General features: G+C 43.0%; 1 protein-coding gene across 7 annotated transcripts in view; it reads right to left on the bottom strand.

Moving 5' to 3' along the window:
- The window catches only part of TOP3A (DNA topoisomerase III alpha), a 36,449-nt gene extending 17,102 nt beyond the window's left edge, over positions 1-19,347 (bottom strand). The window contains exons 1-12 of one of the 7 annotated variants that reach the window (XM_070563622.1): positions 19,281-19,347; positions 8,903-9,115; positions 8,417-8,476; positions 7,477-7,550; positions 6,544-6,650; positions 6,346-6,421; positions 4,981-5,089; positions 3,810-3,953; positions 3,467-3,637; positions 3,084-3,184; positions 1,216-1,290; positions 612-694 (exon numbers count right to left, since the gene is read on the bottom strand). In XM_070563622.1, coding sequence (XP_070419723.1) covers positions 612-694; positions 1,216-1,290; positions 3,084-3,184; positions 3,467-3,637; positions 3,810-3,953; positions 4,981-5,089; positions 6,346-6,421; positions 6,544-6,545 — 761 coding nt within the window. In that variant the 5' untranslated portion in view covers positions 6,546-6,650; positions 7,477-7,550; positions 8,417-8,476; positions 8,903-9,115; positions 19,281-19,347. Of the gene's footprint in view, positions 1-611; positions 695-1,215; positions 1,291-3,083; positions 3,185-3,466; positions 3,638-3,809; positions 3,954-4,980; positions 5,090-6,345; positions 6,422-6,543; positions 6,651-7,476; positions 7,551-8,416; positions 8,477-8,902; positions 9,116-18,553; positions 18,799-18,880 lie in introns of those variants that run through there. The other 6 variants (XM_070563621.1, XM_070563617.1, XM_070563619.1 and 3 more) reach the window with 6 other exon arrangements.
- Between the last annotated feature and the right edge of the window lie 6 nt (positions 19,348-19,353).

The raw sequence follows: 19,353 nt of genomic DNA, 5'->3' as shown, positions 1-19,353 counted from the left end.
ACTGTGTGCTTCTACAACTTTTCTTAAAGGATAATGTGGACCCTACATGTAATCTCAAATTTTCTATTAGCCCCTTAAACATTATTGAGATCATGTACATTTTTTCCCCCTAAAACCTAGTATATATTTTATACTTAGAGCATATCCCATTTTGGATAAGCCAAATTTCAAGTGCTCAATAATCACCTGTGGCAAGCAGCTGCCACATCGGCCAGTGTGGACCACACTGTCACTGGACGGCCCCAGGGTGCTCATGACCCCTGGGGCAGGATCATTTACAACAGGCAAACAACTCCTGAAGGTGCTGCTCGCCACCTGCCAGGGCCCCAGGGGAGGTGCTGAGCAGTAAGAGTGGGATCTGAATTTACTATATAGTAAATAGTAATATAATATATAGTAATATAATAGTATATAGTAAATAGTATTAATCGTTTTAGGAAATAAATGATCTGAAATGTCTTTTCCATATCAGAAAAGAGAAGTCAATGTCAAAATTCTACTTCAGAGCTTAGTCATCGAGACAGCCTGTGTTTCCCTACAGGCTCTATTTCTAAAATATTTCACCCTGATAAAGATGCATCAAATTCTATTCCCAAAAGTAGAATACTTACCCTTGAGTGTACAGCTTTTCGGCAATTCTCATGGTTTCTTTAGCATTTATTCTCAACTTTCGAGAAGCCAGCTTTTCAAGCTCCTGTTAAAGTATCAACAGGAACGTTAGGGTATAGTACGTGAGTCAGAGGGCACAACACGATCACACAACTCATCTTCACAACTGTCTGGCCCCCGTCACTCCAACTGCTGTCACACAGAGGGAGAAAGACTGCTGAAGAAAGAGTTCTGGGCCTGCCAAGCAGAGCTATTCCAATTACAATGCTATAAAAAATAAGCAAATAAAATAAGAAGAGAAGACATCAAGATTATATCAGTGATCCCATAAGGATGACAAGATGATGGGTGATTTATTTTCCTGTTTTTGTTTTCCAAACCCCACTTCAAGTAGTTATATTGCATTTATTCACTTAAAAAAAAAAAGCATTAAGAGGCCAAGGAGGCCCATGTTTTGGGGTTTCTGTTTTTTCCAAGCATTTTCCTCTGCGGCCCTGTGAAGGGTGATGGTTCCTGCCACTGAGCCACTGTCTGAGGCAGAACCCTGGTCCCAACAACAGGAAGTCAGAGCTCCTCAGGGGCTGGCCCAGTCCCTCTAGAACATACCACAGTGTCCAAAGCTTGAGGCCTCCACTTGCTCTTTGCCTTAGACCTGACCTCCACCACGGTCGCCCTGGGATCCTAGAAAGCCAAGAAAAGCAGAGGCCACTTTAACCTGCTGATGCATCTTCCCCAATTTTCCTATAACAAGCCCTACTCAGCATTCCGATCACACTCATTGCCAGCAGAGGCCCCTGCTCCAGCCCGTGAGTGCGCGCCACATAAGGCTGGTTTATACTACACAGTGTGATGGACGCCATCACCACCTTCCTGCTCAAACCAACACTTTGAGGGGCAATTTCACAAGGCCTAAGATGCCTCCTCCAGAGCCTACGAAATACAACAGCCTATGCATCTCCTAAGTATAGTTCTTATCTACACATGCATCGTGTTACTATTTTTTTTTTTAATTCTGATAATATAGAGTTAGAAATAGGAGAAATTACAAACACAAGCTGGAGAACTCTAATCTTAAGATCAACTTCATAATTTTGAGAGACTGCAAATGGACAAAGAACTCAGTTTAAGTGATTTGTTAATGAGCATATTTGTATACAAAAATCTAAATTTGTCACTCCAAATAGACTGAGGACTAGGTGCTCTTGACAACAAGCTCAAAGTATCCCCTCTGCCATATCCCCTCTGTCTTCCTGCACCATATCCTAATAAAGTAGAAAAAGGGCAGGTATTTTTAATTGAACAGACAAACGTGCAGTGTCACAGACACACCAGGTGGTTGCATGACCTTCAAGGTCAAAGAGCGGAATACTGGATAGAGAGGGTGACTCCTGGGAGGCAGCGTGGTCTGCAGGAGCTCAAGAGTCAGACACACTGGCATCCAGTCCGTGCTCTGCCCCTTACTAGCTCCACTGTGCTGTGCCCAAGTTACTTAACTTTCTGTAGCGTCCTCATCTGTAAAATGGGGAGAGCATCACCACCCTCACAGGCGCCCTTAAATAAACTAACACGTAGCATACAGTGTGTCTGGCACGTACCAGGTGCTCAGCAGTTCTTACTCCTCCTTAGCAAATCAATAAACCTGCCAGTGGGCTACAGCCAAGAGGCATACTGACTCACCAAACCCAGAGAGCTGAGTTTTATTTAGGTATCCCTGGGTGCAGCCTCTGGGTTAAAACAGGATATTATGTGCTGACTGACAAGAAGCAACATCACAATACGGACAATCAGTCTAAGGGTTGCAACTTGGCGACTGACTGGCCTCTGACTTGAGCTGGTCGTGGTCCTTTGCATGTGCTGCTCTATTGACCCAAGCTTCCCTGAGGTCCTGTCGTGGCTGTCTCCTGCTAATCACCCTGGCCCTCACTTGAATGTCACCACTGAGATGCCTTTCATGATCGCCACACCTGTAACAGCCCCCTCCCTGCCCCAGGCCATTCTCTACTCCTTTACCCTACTTTTACTTCCAGGCATGTGTTGCTGTGTGAAGTTGACTTGTTCACCTGTTTGTCACTTTCACCTCTCTAGATTTGATGACCTGATGAATGGAAGAGGGAGTTGGACCAGATGCTGTCCAAATTCCTTCCAGCTCCAGAGGTCTATGATCCAGACTGGTCTAGCTGATCCTTATTCTCTGGTGATGGTATAATTGGGAAGGGATTTCAGCTATACAGTTCGTAAAATTTCTGATTTTATCTAAAAGTTCTACAGATCCTTTCCTTCCACGTTTTTTTAGTGCTCTTTTCATGGGATCCTAGTCTCACTGGTCCCCAAAAAGTGATGGCTTGAGATGCAAACTGACAGCTACAGTTCATTGGGAAAATGGGACAAGATCCCCTCTGCCAACAGACATAGGGTGGCTTTGGAAAGTGCAGAATGGTTTTCCTGGATCATTAAGATTTCAAAATATTTCTTACCTCCATACACAGCTGATAGAGGACAAGACAGGCTGTGTGGTTAAAGAGACGATGCCTTTTCCAACCGAATTCTACAATTCCATCTTTGTGGTCATGAGTTACTGTAACAGGGAAAGACAAACAGGAAGGCCATGACTCAGAGAAGCCACATGCTATAACAGATAGGAAAAGGTGTATTACAGTGAAAGTCAAAGGAATATGATATAGAGAAGATCAGTAAACTTTACCTAGATTCTGAATATCATTAATGGGGTAGGGTGAAGGGCAGCAAGACTAAAACATCACACATTTAATTAGTGCCATTTGCCACTGATGCTCCATGGTGCCCCTGGTTATTCCTAGGCCCTTAGGCTCCATACCATAAACAACTCCCCCAGACTTACCTTTAATTTTGTGGAATATTTCTGGGACAAAAGCCTGAATGGCTTTGAACCTCTCCACCACGAACCCCAGTGTTGGGAACTGGCAGCTGCCATAACTGATCAGCTGCTCTGCCAACACCTCAGGGAAAATCTTCTGAAGCCTCAGGGTCTGGAACCTAGTGAAGGCAGCTCCTGGAAAGTAAGAATGGAAAGAACGAACGAATGAGAAAATGATGGGCTGCGAGGTCAAAGCTAGGTGCACATATTTACACACAAACCTCACGTTTGGTTCTACAACCCAACACCCAATAGCCCATGTGGGGCTGCCATGTGGGTCATCAGACGAGTTGGTCCAGCTCCTCACCAATCCTCAGGTCCAGCTCCTGCCTCACGTCCACAGCATCGCTCACTCTCTGATCGGGCTCGGTCAGGTTTTCACAGGCTGTCCTGACAGCTCGGGGGGTGATCTCGGAGAAACGAGCTCTCAACACCTGCAGACTGGGCTTCACTGCGGAACAGAGTCACCGAGGTCAGAGTCAAATCACACCAGGCTCATCATGAAGGGCCTGCTTTCCTTAAACCACCCGAACGGAGGGTGAATCTGTTCAAGAAGCTGTGAGGCATCCGATTTCCGTGATTAGGTGAAATTAACGGTATGCCGTGTAAGAGGGAAACTTCACTATAACTGCTACCCTGAGTGTTGTCAGAAATAATGGTGGAGCAAATCTGAGCTGTTAACTAAAGCTCTCCGGTAAGCCTTTTGCCACTTTAACCTCACTTGCTCTCTTAGACCTTTAGGGAAAAGAAGAATGTTGTTCATTAAAAGGTCCTCTGGGGGGAATTTCGTGTCCTGTTACGGAAATAACACAGGACACAGATACTGCTCCTGACTGTCGATGTATTTAAACCCCAGGAGTCACACAGCTTCAGACACGAAGACAGTCAGGGAGCAGCAACCCCAGCCTGCGAAGCCTGAGAACGGCCTTCCTCCACAGCACCTAAAATCACTAACCCTTCAGAGCCATTTCCATTCACTTCAACGACTGTTTATTACTACTCAGGCACTATACAAAGAATATAGGAGATAAACAAATAGAGTATTCTTCAAACATTCGATAAACATAGAATTATTCTTCATACTTTACATATGGTGTATACATTGTTTTGTAAATATTCTACATACAATTGTAAACAATAGAATATAAAGTTCTTGCTCTCAAGGAGCTGGCAATCTACTTGGACCTAACACATAACAAGCCCTGGACTACAGGGTCTATACCACTTGTAAAGTCATTTAGTCCTCATGCAGCCCTAAGAACTGTGTCAGACCAGTCTGACTTTCCAGATGAGGAAGTGGAGATTCCCAAGGGTTCAGTGACTTGCTCCAGGATACCCAGCCAGTGAGACTCATAGATGGATCCAGGAGGGAGAGGACAGGGGGAGGAGCTCAGCCACAGCCACTCGCACAGATATACAGGAGAACCATCTATTTACAAGGTCCCAAAGTATAGAGACTCAGAAGTGGCATCACTTACCAGCCTTGCATACGTGGATAATCTCAAACCCAATATTTTCACCTTCTCTATCACAGTCGGTCCAGATCACCAGGGCCTGACACTGCCGAGTCTCTCGTTCCAGAGTTTTCTGAAGTTCCCAGTGGGGAAAGAGCAGTGAGAACAGAGCACTTACTTTACACCTCTACACTAAACAGATCTGACTGAACACTTAACGATGTTCTTGAGTGTGCCAACTCGGTGAGAAAAAGAGACCAGAGGAAACTGTTCTTACCAGTTCTAAGGATGGGAGGTCCTCGGACAATTCTCCAGCTTAGAGTCACAGACTTATTAAGGAGTTTATGGAACACAGGGTTTAATACAACTATACAGCATGAAGAAACCTGAAACGCAGCTCTAACACACACTTCTAACTCTAGTGGTCCTGATTATGTCCTGCTTAAAACAAGTTAACCTCGGCCGGCCCAGTGGTGCAGCGGTTAAGTGCACATGTTCCGCTTTAGTGGCCTGGGTTTCGTTGGTTTGGATCATGGCTTGCCAAGCAGACATGGCACCACTTGGCAAGCCATGCTGTTGTAGGCGTCCCACATATAAAGTAGAGGAAGATGGGCACGGATGTGAGCTCAGGGCCAGTCTTCCTCAGCAAAAAGAGGAGGATTGGCAGCAGATGTTAGCTCAGAGCTAATCTTCCTCAAAACAACAACAACAAAAACAAGTTAACCTCTAATTTTCACCCCAAGAAGGGTTCCCAGTTAGCACTGAACCAACTTCAGGTGCCCTGATTCTTGAGCACTCACAACTTACTGTCAAATGACCATTTATAGCTTGTAGTCTCTTCATTCCAAGTAGTGGTGGGGTGGGAGCCAGAATTAATAATTTCTTTTTTTTCTTTTGAGGAAGCTCAGCCCTCAGCTAACATCTGCCAATCCTCCTCTTTTTGCTGAGGAAGACTGGCCCTGAGCTAACATCCGTGCCCATCTTCCTCTACTTTATATGTGGGATACCTGCCACAGCATGGCTTGACGAGCTGTGCCATGTCTGCACCTGGGATGCGAACCAGTGAATCCCGGGCCACCAAAGCTGAATGTGCGCACTTAACCACTGCGCCACTGGGCCGGCCCCTAGAATTAATAATTTAACAATACTTATTCCTAGTGTTTACTTAAACAACTACCCTTCATAAAAAGGCTTACTTCAGCTCCCTGGCCACTTAGTTTAAATGGCCTCATTTATACAATGGGTGGGAATAATTTTTTAAATCATGGTACTTAGTTTGGTGGAAATCTCTCTCTCTAAATTCTAATGCATTCAGACTAGAGAAATCACTCAGTTCCATTATTTTGGGTTGTTCAACTCCAGTGCCATATATCTTCCACAAGATCCTACCTTGATGTCTACAAAATTCTCTGGGCAGTACTTTTCAATTTCTGCTTCAAAGAGGACAAGGGGATTGCAGCTCTGCCTACAAAAGAAATAAAAACACAAAACAATCCTACCTCAGCACATGATGGAAAGTCCTCCATTTTAATAAGAAAAAATTGCTCCAGTGCACTCAGGGATAGATGCCCAACAAAAAAGTCTCACATTAGATGCCAGGATTAAAAGCAAGGCTATGACCCTCTGTACACTGTCCACTTCCCACGACAATTAACAGGAGCTGCGAAGAACTTCTGGAATCCTTTCATACACATCTGCAGCAAGAGGATACATGTAATCCAATGGCTGCATGAAAAAGCTCTGGTTATTTGGGGGAGAACACACCTAAGAGTGACTGTTTATTCTAAACATACAGTAAAAAGTCACAACGAATCAGTTAATCCCAGGTCATTGCAACGGTCTCTACGATTTGTGTCCTCTCCCAAAATTCACATGTTGGAATCTAACCCCAAAGTGATGGTATCAGATGGTGGGGCCTTTGGGAGGTGATTAGGTCCTGAGGGTAGAGCCTCATGAAAGAGATTAGTGCACTTATAAAAGGGACCCCACAGAGCTCCCTAGAGCCGTCCACCATGTGAGGACACAAGGAGAGGTCAGCAGTCTGCAACCTAGAAGGCAGGCCTCACTTGACCATGCCGGCACTCTGGCCTCATACTGCCAGCCTCCATAACTGGGAGAAATAAATTTCCGCTGTTTATAAGCCACTCAGTCTATGGCATTTTGTTACAACAGCTCAAATGGACTCAGTCAGTCATCTTAGTACAGCCACGCGCCACATAATGATGTTTTTGGTTAACGATGGACCGCATATACAATAGTGGTCCCATATAACAAGTACCATATAGCCTAGGTGTGTAGTAGGCTATACCATGTAGGCTTGTACAAGTATACTCTATGATGTTCGCACAATGACAAAATCGCCAAACGATGCATTTCTCAGAATGTATCCCCATCATTAAATGATGTAAAACTGTATTACGTTTAAGTTACACAGTAAGATCAACATGCCTTAAAATTCCTGTGGTATTTCAAAACTTACTGTAATAATCAAAAAGTTCTTCCCCCAGGAATTGTACTGACCATTTGCGAAACTGCATCTGGAAATCATGAGCCAGCAAGTGTCCAGAAACTGAAGTCATTATCATGGTAACATTCTGGATGATAACAAAATTCGAGTTAGTCTTTTAGCAATTACATTTTGCCAAGTCATTCAAATAATAGAGGAACTTCTATTAAAGAAAAAAAAAGTGGCTGCTGGGTAGACAGGGAACAAAGAGGCAGAGCACAGAGGATTTTCAGAGCAGTGAAAACACCTTGTCTGATACAATGATGGACATATGTCATTATACTTTTGTCCAAACGCACAGAACATACACCACCAAGAGTGAACCCTAACGTAAACAAATCTCTTGGTAATTATGATGTGTCAATGAAGGTTCATCAATCACAACAAATGTACCTCTCTGATGAATGATATTATTAATGCGGAAGACTATATATGTGTAGGGGCAGGGGGTATGTGGGAAATCTCTACACTTTCCTCTCAATTTTACTTTGAACAAAAAACAGGTGACTGGGAAGAAACAAATACAAATATAGTTCTTCAAAGCCAAAAGCCATAGTAACACAATTACCATTCTAATTCTAGTACCATGATGCCTTTTGTAGCATTTAAAATTTCCTTAAACTATTGTATATTAGCTTCTTTCTTGTTATAAAGAGCTGAGATGGGACTATATTTTATTAAGAAGAGACATCCTTATAAATTATAAAATGATCACCTGTCATCAGGGATCTTCAGGTTACAACAATAGTTATTCTTAAGACAGTGACATATTCTACAACGGCCAGGCCAATTCTTCTTGATAAATAACTTTAAAACACAAACAATTTAGGGAGGATTTGCAGCAAACAGCTGCTCTTTTTAGCCATAACTAAAACCCCAAGGAATGTACACTAAAATGGCACATAGATCTGAAAGCACACTTCAGCTGTATGACAGAAATATTGCAGCACCTACCTGGCCATACAGATGATAATCAAATTCATAGATCTTGTTGAATTTAGAAAGTCCTTCCCTCTATAAAACAAAATGAAAATTAAAAACTTATATAAATTACATTAAAAAAATGACTCCATAGCATAAAGATCAAGCAAAACCCTGATAAGTGGGTATATTAAAAATGCAACAGTATTTCCCACAGATAAAAACTAGACTAAATTACTAAGACCATTTACTAAGTGGTCCCTCAAAATACAGTTACAAGCATATACTTGATAGAGTCCATGGAGTTTTTATGCTGGAAGGTAACCCTGAGATCAGCTATTTTAAGAACTTTTTATACATGAGAAGGGACTTGTCCAAGGTCACATGACAAATTAATGGCAGATAAAGTATTAGGATATAAATCTCTTGACAATTTTCTCCTTCCTCCTCACACATTTCTACTACTTCCTGGTCATACAATTACACCAATAAACTGGTGACCATGGGCAAGTTATTCACCTTTCCGAACTTCTTTCAAGAACCTTTATTCTTGAACAAAGTTATCTATAAGGTTTCTCTGGCTCTGAAATCCAGTATCACTATGAGCCCCAGTCAGGACTGGAATGCAGTGTACAAAGCTCTTCTTCAGCTGCCCTTGTGGATGAACATGGCATCCCACCTTCTTCTACACAGGTGTTAAAAGCAGGTATGCACGTGAGTTTCACACCAACACTGCCCAGAAGACAAGAGAAAGGCAAAATGGGAACCGGGGAAACGTTCAAGGGCCAAGAAGAATCAGTGTCGAGAGGATTCTCCCTCAGCCTCAAAAAGGCAATCTTTCTGTGTGGACGAGGTTCTCTTTGAGGCATAACGGCAAATTTAAAGAGGGAATTTATTAGAGTATCTGATACTTAAGAGTTCATTGGTTTAATGTTGTCAAGAAAAGAAACTGCCCTCTACAAACTCCAATCGCTAGTTAAGCTCTTTCAGGAACAGAGACTAGAAATTGCCTAATCAATGGTTTCTACTTCTTCTTAAGAAAGCATCGAGGCTTTCCCAAACAAAATCTTCTACAGAGCCTCATATATAACAAGGTTGATGCACCCTGACTGCAACAAAGCCAAGTCCTGCTAACTCAGCCTCTCCCTAGTCCAGACCCAAGTGGCTCCCTAGGTGCACATTCATGGTCCCTTGGGTCTCTTGGGAACACAGTCTGAAATCTACTGTTCTAATCCTCTCCAGGCAAACGACTTGTCTAATAACATGTGTAGAACCCCAGGTCCAGGGCTCTCCCAGGCAGCCTCCTCTACCCATGGACAGTCTTGAGGATGTACTCGCCTCCCTGTAATTCCCACATGAGGATAGTACACAATTACGTGCACTTCCCACTCTTGGGGGAGGTGTTCGGGAAATGGGCTGCTTCCAAAATACAGTGGAGTTTTGGAGCCTAGAGAAAGAAAAACACCTGGTAGAAGACCAACAACGTAGCTTCTGTGATCTCTCTTACCTCTTGTGCAGTGCTATCCACTCTATTAAAAAAAAAAAAAAGAGTTCAAGTCCCATCTTCTCTAAGCACGCTCAAGGAACTGATCAGAATGCTGCCGCTAAATTGACAGTAGGATTCTTTTGTAAGATTTATCTTTCTAAATATAAACACAAAATCTTAAAAAAATTGTACACACAAAGAAAAGTCCTCAGAGATCTTTTAGTTATCAACAATGGTTACTGTGGGCGGCGGGGATGGTTTATTTGACATACATCTGTATTCTCTGAACTGTTTGCAATAATTACCACTGTTAAAAAAGAAACAGAAAACATTCTCTCTCTTGTGTTTTGGTGAATTTCTTTCAAAGATACATATGTATTTGTTTAAAAGTCCTTTCCATCATGTCAAATAATCTATCACAAGGAAATACAATTTATTTTACCATTCTGTTTTCATTACTAGTTCCTGTTATTGCAATTCTTTGCTATTATAAAGCTGCAATGGCTACCATTTGATTCTGAGTTTTGTGTGCCTGCCCGTCTTAGCTCCTCTATCAGAATTTAACTCCTCTATCAGAACTTAAGGTAAGGATAACGTCATTTGATGTGATTTTCATGTAGCAGGTTCTGTTTGAGAGATAAATAAAAGAATAGGACCTGTCAGTGTTCTTAGGGAGGTGACACTCCATGGGAGAGAGACGGACCAACAGCTAGAAAACCTGATGAAGGAGGATTGCTATCATCAAGGGAGACAAAAATGCACCTGGAAACAGAGAAGGAAATGGATGGACAGGATGTTTAGGAAAGACTTCATAAAAGAGATTACATTTAGGTTGTCTTTTATTCTTTCTTTCAAAAGATGAAGAGTTCATCAGGAGAAAAAAGGGAAAATATCATTCCAGGAAGAAGGATCAAAATTTGTAAAAGCATAGTGAACTTGTATCTGTTAAACTCTGATTGCTTCTGTCATTCCCTCTGCTCCCACCCAAACCATTCCAAGGGTCTCCAGAGTTGAGGCCTCTGAACCCTCACATGGAAGACTCCAAGAGCTGACTCTCTACCTCCAGGCTTTCGCTCTTCAAATCCTCTGCTGCCAAAGTGACTTTAGAAAACACAAATACGACCCTGGTTCTCCCTCACTTAAAACCTCTATTGCTGATTTCAACTGATGCAGAAAAAGCATTTGATAAAAATTCAACACCCTTCAGAAGGGGGTTACAAAGCATGGAGTAAGGAGATAGGTAGATAAAATCAGAAAACTGTAGCTATATATCAGAACAGGTTAGCAAATACTCAAGAACAGCATTAAAGATAAAGGGAAGGAAAACACAGAAAACAAACATAATCATGTCACTTTAACCACAAAATGAGAACACGAGGTGGAGTAAGATGTGAGAAAAACGACTTAGGATGGGGTGGGGGGAGGAAAGGGAGGGAATCGGTTCAGTCTAAGGAAACCAGAGGCCATCAGAAAATGGACTATCTTATCTACGAGATTTTGAATACAAACCTAATGGTAACCACTAAACAAAAAAGCAGAACAGAGACACAAACAATAAATAAAGAGAAAACAAAAAAACACCACATAACTCAACTGGTAGAGCAAAATACAGGGGACGAGAAAGAAAGGAAATGCAGGAGAATCAGAAAACGAGCGATAAAAAGGCAGCATTAAGCCCTCATATATTGATAATCACCCTAAATGTAAATGGACTGAATTCTCCAATGAAAAGACACAGAGTGACGAGATGGATTAAGAACAAGACCCAACAATATGCTGCCTCCAGGAAACACATCTCAGCTCCAACGACAAACACAGGCTGAGAGTGAGGGGATGGAAGACGATATTCCAAGCTAATGGCAAACAAAAGAAAGCAGGCATCACAATACTTATATCAGACAAAGTAGTCTTCAAGATAAGACAGGGAAAGAGAGACAAAGAAGGGCAATATTTAATGATAAAAGGGACAGTCCACCAAGAAGACATAACACTTATAAATATCTATGCACCCAACCACAGGAACATCAAAGTATGTAAAGCAACTATTAACAAACCTGAAAGATATTAATAATAACACAGTAATAGTAGGGGACCTCAACACTCCACATACATCAATGGACAGATCATCCAGACAGAAAATCAACAAGGAAACAATGGAATTAAATGAAAAGCTAAACCAAGTGGACTTAATAGACATATACAGCACACTCCATCCAAATACAGAAGAGACATTCTTCTCAAGCATGCATGGGACATTCTCAAGGATAGACCATATGTTGGGAAACAAGACAAGCCTCAATAAATTTAAGAAGATTGAACTAATAACAAGCATCTTTTCCAATCACAATGTATGAAGCTGGACATTAATTAGAAGAAAAAAGCTGAGAAAGAGACAAAGATGTGGAGACTAAACAACAGGCTATCGAACAAGGAATGGATCACTGAAGAAATTAAAGGAGGAATCAAAAAATATCTGGAGACAAACGAAAATTAAAACGTCCCATACCAACTCACGTGAGACGCAGCAGAAGCAGTCCTAAGAAGGAAATTCATCGCAATACAGGCACACCTTACCAGACAAGAAAAATCCCAAATAAGCAATCTCAAACTACACCTAACTGAATTAGAAAAAGAAGAACAAAGCCCAAAGTCAGCAGAAGGAGGGAAATAATAAAAATCAGAGCAGAAATAAATGCTATTGAAACAAAAAAGGCAGTAGAAAGGATCAATGAAACAAAGAGCTGGTTCTTTGAGAAGATAAACAAAATTGACAAACCCCTAGCCAGTCTTACAAAGAAAAAAAGAGAGAAAGCTCAGATAAATAAACTTAGAAATGAAAAAGGACAAATAACAATGGATACCACAGAAATACAACGGATTATAAGAGAATACCACGAAAAGCTATATGCCAACAAAAATGGGCAATCTAGAGGAAATGGATGAATTCTTAGACTCTTACAATCTCACAAAGCTCAATCAAGAAGAAATAGATAATCTGAACAGACCAATCACAAGTGAAGAGATTGAAACAGTAATCAAAAGCATTCCAAAGAATAAAAGCCCACGACCAGACAGCTCCCCTGGGGAATTCTATCAAACTTTCAGAGAGGATTTAATATCTATCCTTCCCAAGCTATTCTGAAAAATTAGTGAAGACACATTCTATGAGGCCAACATCACTCTGATACCAAAGTCTGACAAGGACAACACAAAAAAGGAAAACTACAAACCAATACTGCTGATGAACATAGATGCCAAAATCCTCAACACAATATTGGCAACCTGAATACAGCAATACATCAAAAAGATCATACACCATGATCAAGTGGGATTTATACCAGGGACACAGGGATGGTTCAACATCCGCAAATCAATGTGATACACCACATCAACAAATTGTGGAATAAAAACCACACGATCATCTCAATAGATGCAGAGAAAGCATTTGACAAGATCCAACAGCCGTTTATGATAAAAACTCTTAACAAAATGGGGATAGAAGGCAATTACCTCAATATAATAAAGGCCATATATGACAAACCCACAGCCAATATCATACTCAGTGGGCAAAAACTGAGCACCATCCCTCTAAGAACAAAAACAAGACAAGGATGCCCACTATCACCACTCTTATTTAACATTCTGGAGGTTTTGGCCAGAGCAATTAGGCAAGAGAAAGGAATAAATGGAATCCAGGGGCTGGCCCCGTGGCCGAGTGGTTAAGTTCGCGTGCTCCGCTGCAGGTGGCCCAGTGTTTTGTTGGTTCGAATCCTGGGTGCGGACATGGCACTGCTCATCAAACCATGCTGAGGTGGCATCCCACATGCCACAACTAGAAGGACCCACAACGAAGAATATACAACTATGTACTAGGGGGCTTTGGGGAGAAAAAGGGAAAAAAATAAAATCTTTAAGAAAAAAAAAAAAAGGAATCCAAATAGGGAGAGAAGAAGTGAAACTCTCACTGTTTGCAGACAACATGATCGTATATATAGAAAACCCTAAAGAATCCACTGGAAAACTATTAGAAATAATTAACAACTACAGTAAAGTTGCAGGGTACAAAATCAACTTACAAAAATCAGTTGCATTTCTATGCTCTACTAACAAACTTACAGAAAGAGAACTCAAGAACAGAATTCCATTTACCATCGCAATAAAAAGAATGAAGTATCTAGGAATAAATTTAACCAAGGAGGTGAAGAACTTATACAATGAAAACTACGTTATTGAAAGAAATAGATGATGACATAAAGAGATGGGAAGAGATTCCACGGACATGTATTGGAAGAATAAACATAGTTAAAATGTTCATACTACCCAAAGCAATCTACAGATCCAATGCAATCCCAATCAGAATCCCAATGACATTCTTCATGGTTACAGAACAAGGAATCCTAAAATTCATATGGGGCAACCAAAGACCCCGAACTGCTACAGCACCACCGGGAAAAAAGAACAAAGCTGGAGGCATCATAATCCCTGCCTTCAAAATGTACTACAAAGCCGCAGTTATCAAAACGGCATGGTACTGGCACAAAAACAGGCATACAGATCAATGGAACAGAAATTTTAAAAAGCCCAGAAATAAAACTACACATCTACAGACAGCTAATCTTCAACAAAGGTGCTAAGCATCTACAATGGAGAAAAGACAGTCTCTTCAATAAATGGTGCTGGGAAAACTAGACAGCTACGTGCAAAAGAACGAAAGTAGACCATTATCTCACGCCATACACAAAAATAAACTCAAAATGGATCAAAGACTTGAAGGTAAGTCCTGAAACCATAAAACTCCTGGAAGACAATACAGGTAGTACACTCTTTGATGATTTTAAAAGGATCTTTTTGAATACCATGTCTTCTCAGACAAGAGAAACAAAAGAAAAAATAAACAAGTGGGACTTCATCAGACTAAAGAGCTTCGGTAAGGCAAAAGAAACTAGGATCAAAACAAAGAACAACCCACCAACTGGGAGAAAATACTTGCAAATCATATATCTGACAAGGGCTTAATCTACATAAAATATAAGGAACTCACACAAGTGAACCACAAAAAAACAAACAGCCCAATCAAAAAATGGGCAGAAGATATGAACATTTTTCCAAAGAAGATAGACAGATGGCCAATAGGCACATGAAAAAATGTTCAACATCACTAATCATCAGGGAAACGCAAATCAAAACTACAGTAAGACACCACCTTATGCCTGTTAAAATTGCTATAATCACTAAGACTAAAAAGAACAAATGTTGGAGAGGGTGTGGAGAAAAGGGAACCCACATACACTGCTGGTGGGAATGCAAACTGGCGCAGTCACTATGGAAAACAGTATGGAGATTCCTCAAAAAACTAAAAATAGAACTACCATACAACCCAGCCACCCCACTACTGGGTATCTACCCAGACAACTTGAAATCAACAATCCAAAGTAGCATATGCACCCCTATGTTCACTGCAGCACTATTCACAATAGCCAAGACATGGAAACAATCCAAGTGCCCATCAACTGATGATTGGATAAAGAAAAAGTCATATATATACATATATATATATATACACACACACACACACACACACACACACACACACAATGGAATACTACTCAGTCATAAAAAAGATAAAATTATCCTATTTGCAACGACATGGAGGGACCTGGAGGGAATTATGCTAAGTGAAAAAAGCCAGACTGAGAAAGACAAACACCATATGATTTCACTCCTATGTGGAATATGAATACACTAATGGACGAAGAAAACAGTTCAGTGGTTACCAGGGGAAGGGAGTGGGTGGTGGGCACAGGGGGTGAAGGGGAGCACTTACGTGGTAACAGACAAGAAACAACGTACAACTGAAATCTCACAATGATATAAACTATATGAACTCAATACAAAAAAAAAAAAATTCAACACCCTTCATGACAAAAGGCATTTACAAAAAACCCATGACCAACATCACACTCAATGGTGAAAGATTGAAAGCTTTTTCCTAACATCAGGAACAAGAGAAGGATGTTCATTTTTGCCACTGCTATACAAGATTACTAGAAGTTCTAACCAGAGCTATTAGGCAAGAAGAACAAATAAAAAACATCCAAATTGGAAAGGAAGAAGAATTATCTCTATTCACAGACAACATGATCTTAAAGACAAAAATCCTAAAGAAGCCATACACACACACAAACCTATTAGTGCTAATAAATCCAGCAAAGTTGCACGGTACAAGATCTACACACAAAAACCAGTAGCAATGAACAATCTGAAAAGGAAGTTAAAAAAACAATTCTACTTAGAACAGCATCCAAAAGCATGAAGAAAACGACAACATATTGCTGAAAGAAACTGAAGACCTAAATAAATGGGAAGACAATCCGTGTGCATAGACTGGGAGACTTACTATTAAGAAGGCGATACTGGGGCCATCCCTCTGGCTGAGTGGTTAAGTTTGCGCTCTCTACTTCAGCGGCCCAGGGTTTCGCTGGTTTGGATACTGCGCGTGGACATGGCACCGCTCATCTAGCCATGTTGCGGCAGCATCCCACATAGCAGACCCAGAAGGACCCACAGCTAGAACATACAACTATGTACTGGGGGTCTTTGGGGAGAAGAAGAAAATAAAAAACGGCAATTCTCCCCAAAGTGATCTACAGATTCAATGCAATCCTTATTAAAATTCTAATAGTCTTTTTTGAAGAAATGGAAAAGGCGATCCTAAAATTCACATGGAATTGCAAAGGGCCCCAAACAGCCAAAACAATCTTTTCTTTTTTTTTTGAGGAAGATTAGCCCTGAGCTAACATCGGCTGCCAATCCTCCTCTTTTTCCTGAGGAAGACTGGCCCTGAGCTAACATCCATGCCCATCTTCCTCTACGTTATATGTGGGACGGCTACCACAGCATGGCTTGCCAAGTGATGCCTTGTCCATACCCAGGATCCCAACCAGCGAACCCCAGGCTGCTGAAGCAGAATGTGCGAACTTAACCACTGCGCCATGGGGCTGGCCCTACCAAAACAATCTTGAAAGAGAAGACCAAAGTTGGAGGACTCACACAGCCCAATTTCAACACTTACTACCAAGCTACAGTAAATGAAAACAATGTCGTACTAGCAAAAGGACAGAACAATGGAATAGAACTGAGAGTCCTGAAATAAACCCAAACATCTACAGTCAATTGATTTTTGACAAGGGCGCAAAGACCATCAAATGGTGCTAAGAAAAACTGGAAATTCACATGCAAGAGAATGAAGCTAGATTCTTACTTTACACCACATAGAAAAAGCAACTCACAATGGATCGATGACCTAAATATAAGAGCTAACGCTCGAAGACAACTTGGGGCAAATCTTCATGACCTTGGATTTGGCAATGGTTTCTTAGATTTAATACTAAAAGCATAATCAACAAAAAAAGAAAAAAATAGATAAATGAGCCTCCATCAATATTAAAAACTTTTGTGCATCAAAGGTCACTATCAAGAAAGTGAAAACACAACTGATAGTATGGGAGAAAATATCTGCAAATCATGTATCTAACAAGGATGTAGCATCATGAATATATACAGAACTCTTACAACTCAACAACAAAAAAGACAAACAACCCAATCCAAAAATGGGCAAAAGACATGGAAAGACATCTCTCCAAAGAAGATACACAACGGCCAACCAGCACATGAAGATACTCAGTGTCACTGGTCATTCAGGAAAATGCAAATCAAACCTACAATGAGATATTTCACACCCACTAGAATGGTGATAATCAAAAAAGTGAAAAAGAACAAGTGTTGGGGGGGACGTGGAGAAACTGGAACATTGCCACTATGGAAAACAGTTTGGCAGTTCCTCACAAAGCTAAACACAGAGTTAACTTACGACCCAGTAATTCTACTCCTAGGAATTTACCCCAAAGAACTGAAAACAGGTATTCAAACAAAAACCTGTTCATGAATGTTAATAGCAGCTCTATTCACAATAGCCAAAAGGTGCAACCAACCCAAATGTCCACCAACTGACGAACAGATAAACAAAATGGGATCTGGAATGGAATATTATTCAGCCACAAACAGGAAAAAAATACTAATAGCTACAACATGGATGGATTTCAAATATATCATGCTAAGTGAAGGAAACCTGACAAAAGGCCACGTGTTATATGATTCTTTTGGGCTTTTTTGGTGAGGAAGATTGGCCCTGAGCTAGCGTCTGTGCCAGTCTCCCTCTATTTTGTACGCCGGACGCCCCACAGTGTGGCTGACGAGCGATGTTGGTCCGCGCCTGGGATCCGAACCTGCGAACCCGGGCCGCCGAAGTGAGCGGTCAAAGGTACCCGCTGCGCCACGGGCCGGCCCCTACATGGTTCTCCTTACATGAACTGTCCAGAACAGGCAGATCCTTGGGCACAGAAAGCAGACTAGGGTTGCCAGGGGCCGGGAGGAGCGGGGAACGAGGACTGACTGCTTGAAGGCTACGTGGTTTCCTGCTGGTGTAATAAAAACCTGACACTAGGCAGACGTGACGGTTACACAGCACTGCGAACGTACTGAACGTACTGAATTGTGCATCTCAAAACGACTAACATGCTAAGTGGACGTGCACTTTGACACTTGCACATAAAGCACAGGGCGCTCGGGCCCCTCGTGACGCGCCTCCAGCGGCCTCCCCTCCGGGCCACCTCCCAGCTGCTCACGCGAACCGGCTGCCGTTTCCCGCCGTCGGGCCGTTCTTCGCACGGGCTGCTTCCGCCAGCGGGCAAAGCGGCCCCGCCTCAGCGCCAACATTCAAGCAAAAAACACGTGCGAGCACGTCCCGCGGTCCCCGCCCCGCGCCAGACAGTAGGAGAGCCGCGGCCGGGGGAGCAGCCGGCAGCCCCCGAGCCCGGAGCCCGCGGCGGGCGTCGGACGGCGGCCGCGGAACCGCACCTGCGCACACGCCGCCGCGTCCCCGCCCGGCCGGGCGCGCCGACACCCAGGCGCGGGCCCCCCGCACACGGCCGGGTGGCAACGCGCCTGCTTACCCGCCTCGCGCGGCCGTCGGACAGCAGGTCGGCGATCCCCTTGGCCGCGTCGTTCTTCTCGGCCACACAGAGGATCTTCCGCACGCCTCGGAACGCCACCTCCATGGCGGCGCGGGACAAGGGCCGGACTCGGGGCCGCTGCAGCCACCGGAGCGCGCAGCGGCCAGCCGGGAAGAGCATCCCTAGGTCCCGCGGCCACGGCCGCTCCCCGGGCGCCCGCGCATGCTGGGGGAGCCGGAGGTGAGGTCCGCCCGGTGCCCACCCTAAGGGAACTAGAGCGTCGGGGAGCCGCCACCGCCGCCGCCCGCGGCCCGGGCACCTCCCACCAGCCCACCGGGCTTCAGAGCAGCGGCGACCACGCCTTCTCCTCACCACTACCGCCTCGCGCCGAATCCTGTACCTCGGCAGCCGCTTCCGCCCGCCTTCTCGGGCCACTTCCGCCCGGCGCGAGTCCCACAGGACGGCGAACTACA

The sequence above is a fragment of the Equus przewalskii genome, chromosome 10, assembly GCF_037783145.1.
Source record: "Equus przewalskii isolate Varuska chromosome 10, EquPr2, whole genome shotgun sequence".
NCBI lineage: Eukaryota > Metazoa > Chordata > Mammalia > Perissodactyla > Equidae > Equus > Equus przewalskii.
Note: the sequence above shows the minus strand (reverse complement) of the source record. Positions and strands in the feature narration are given on the sequence as shown.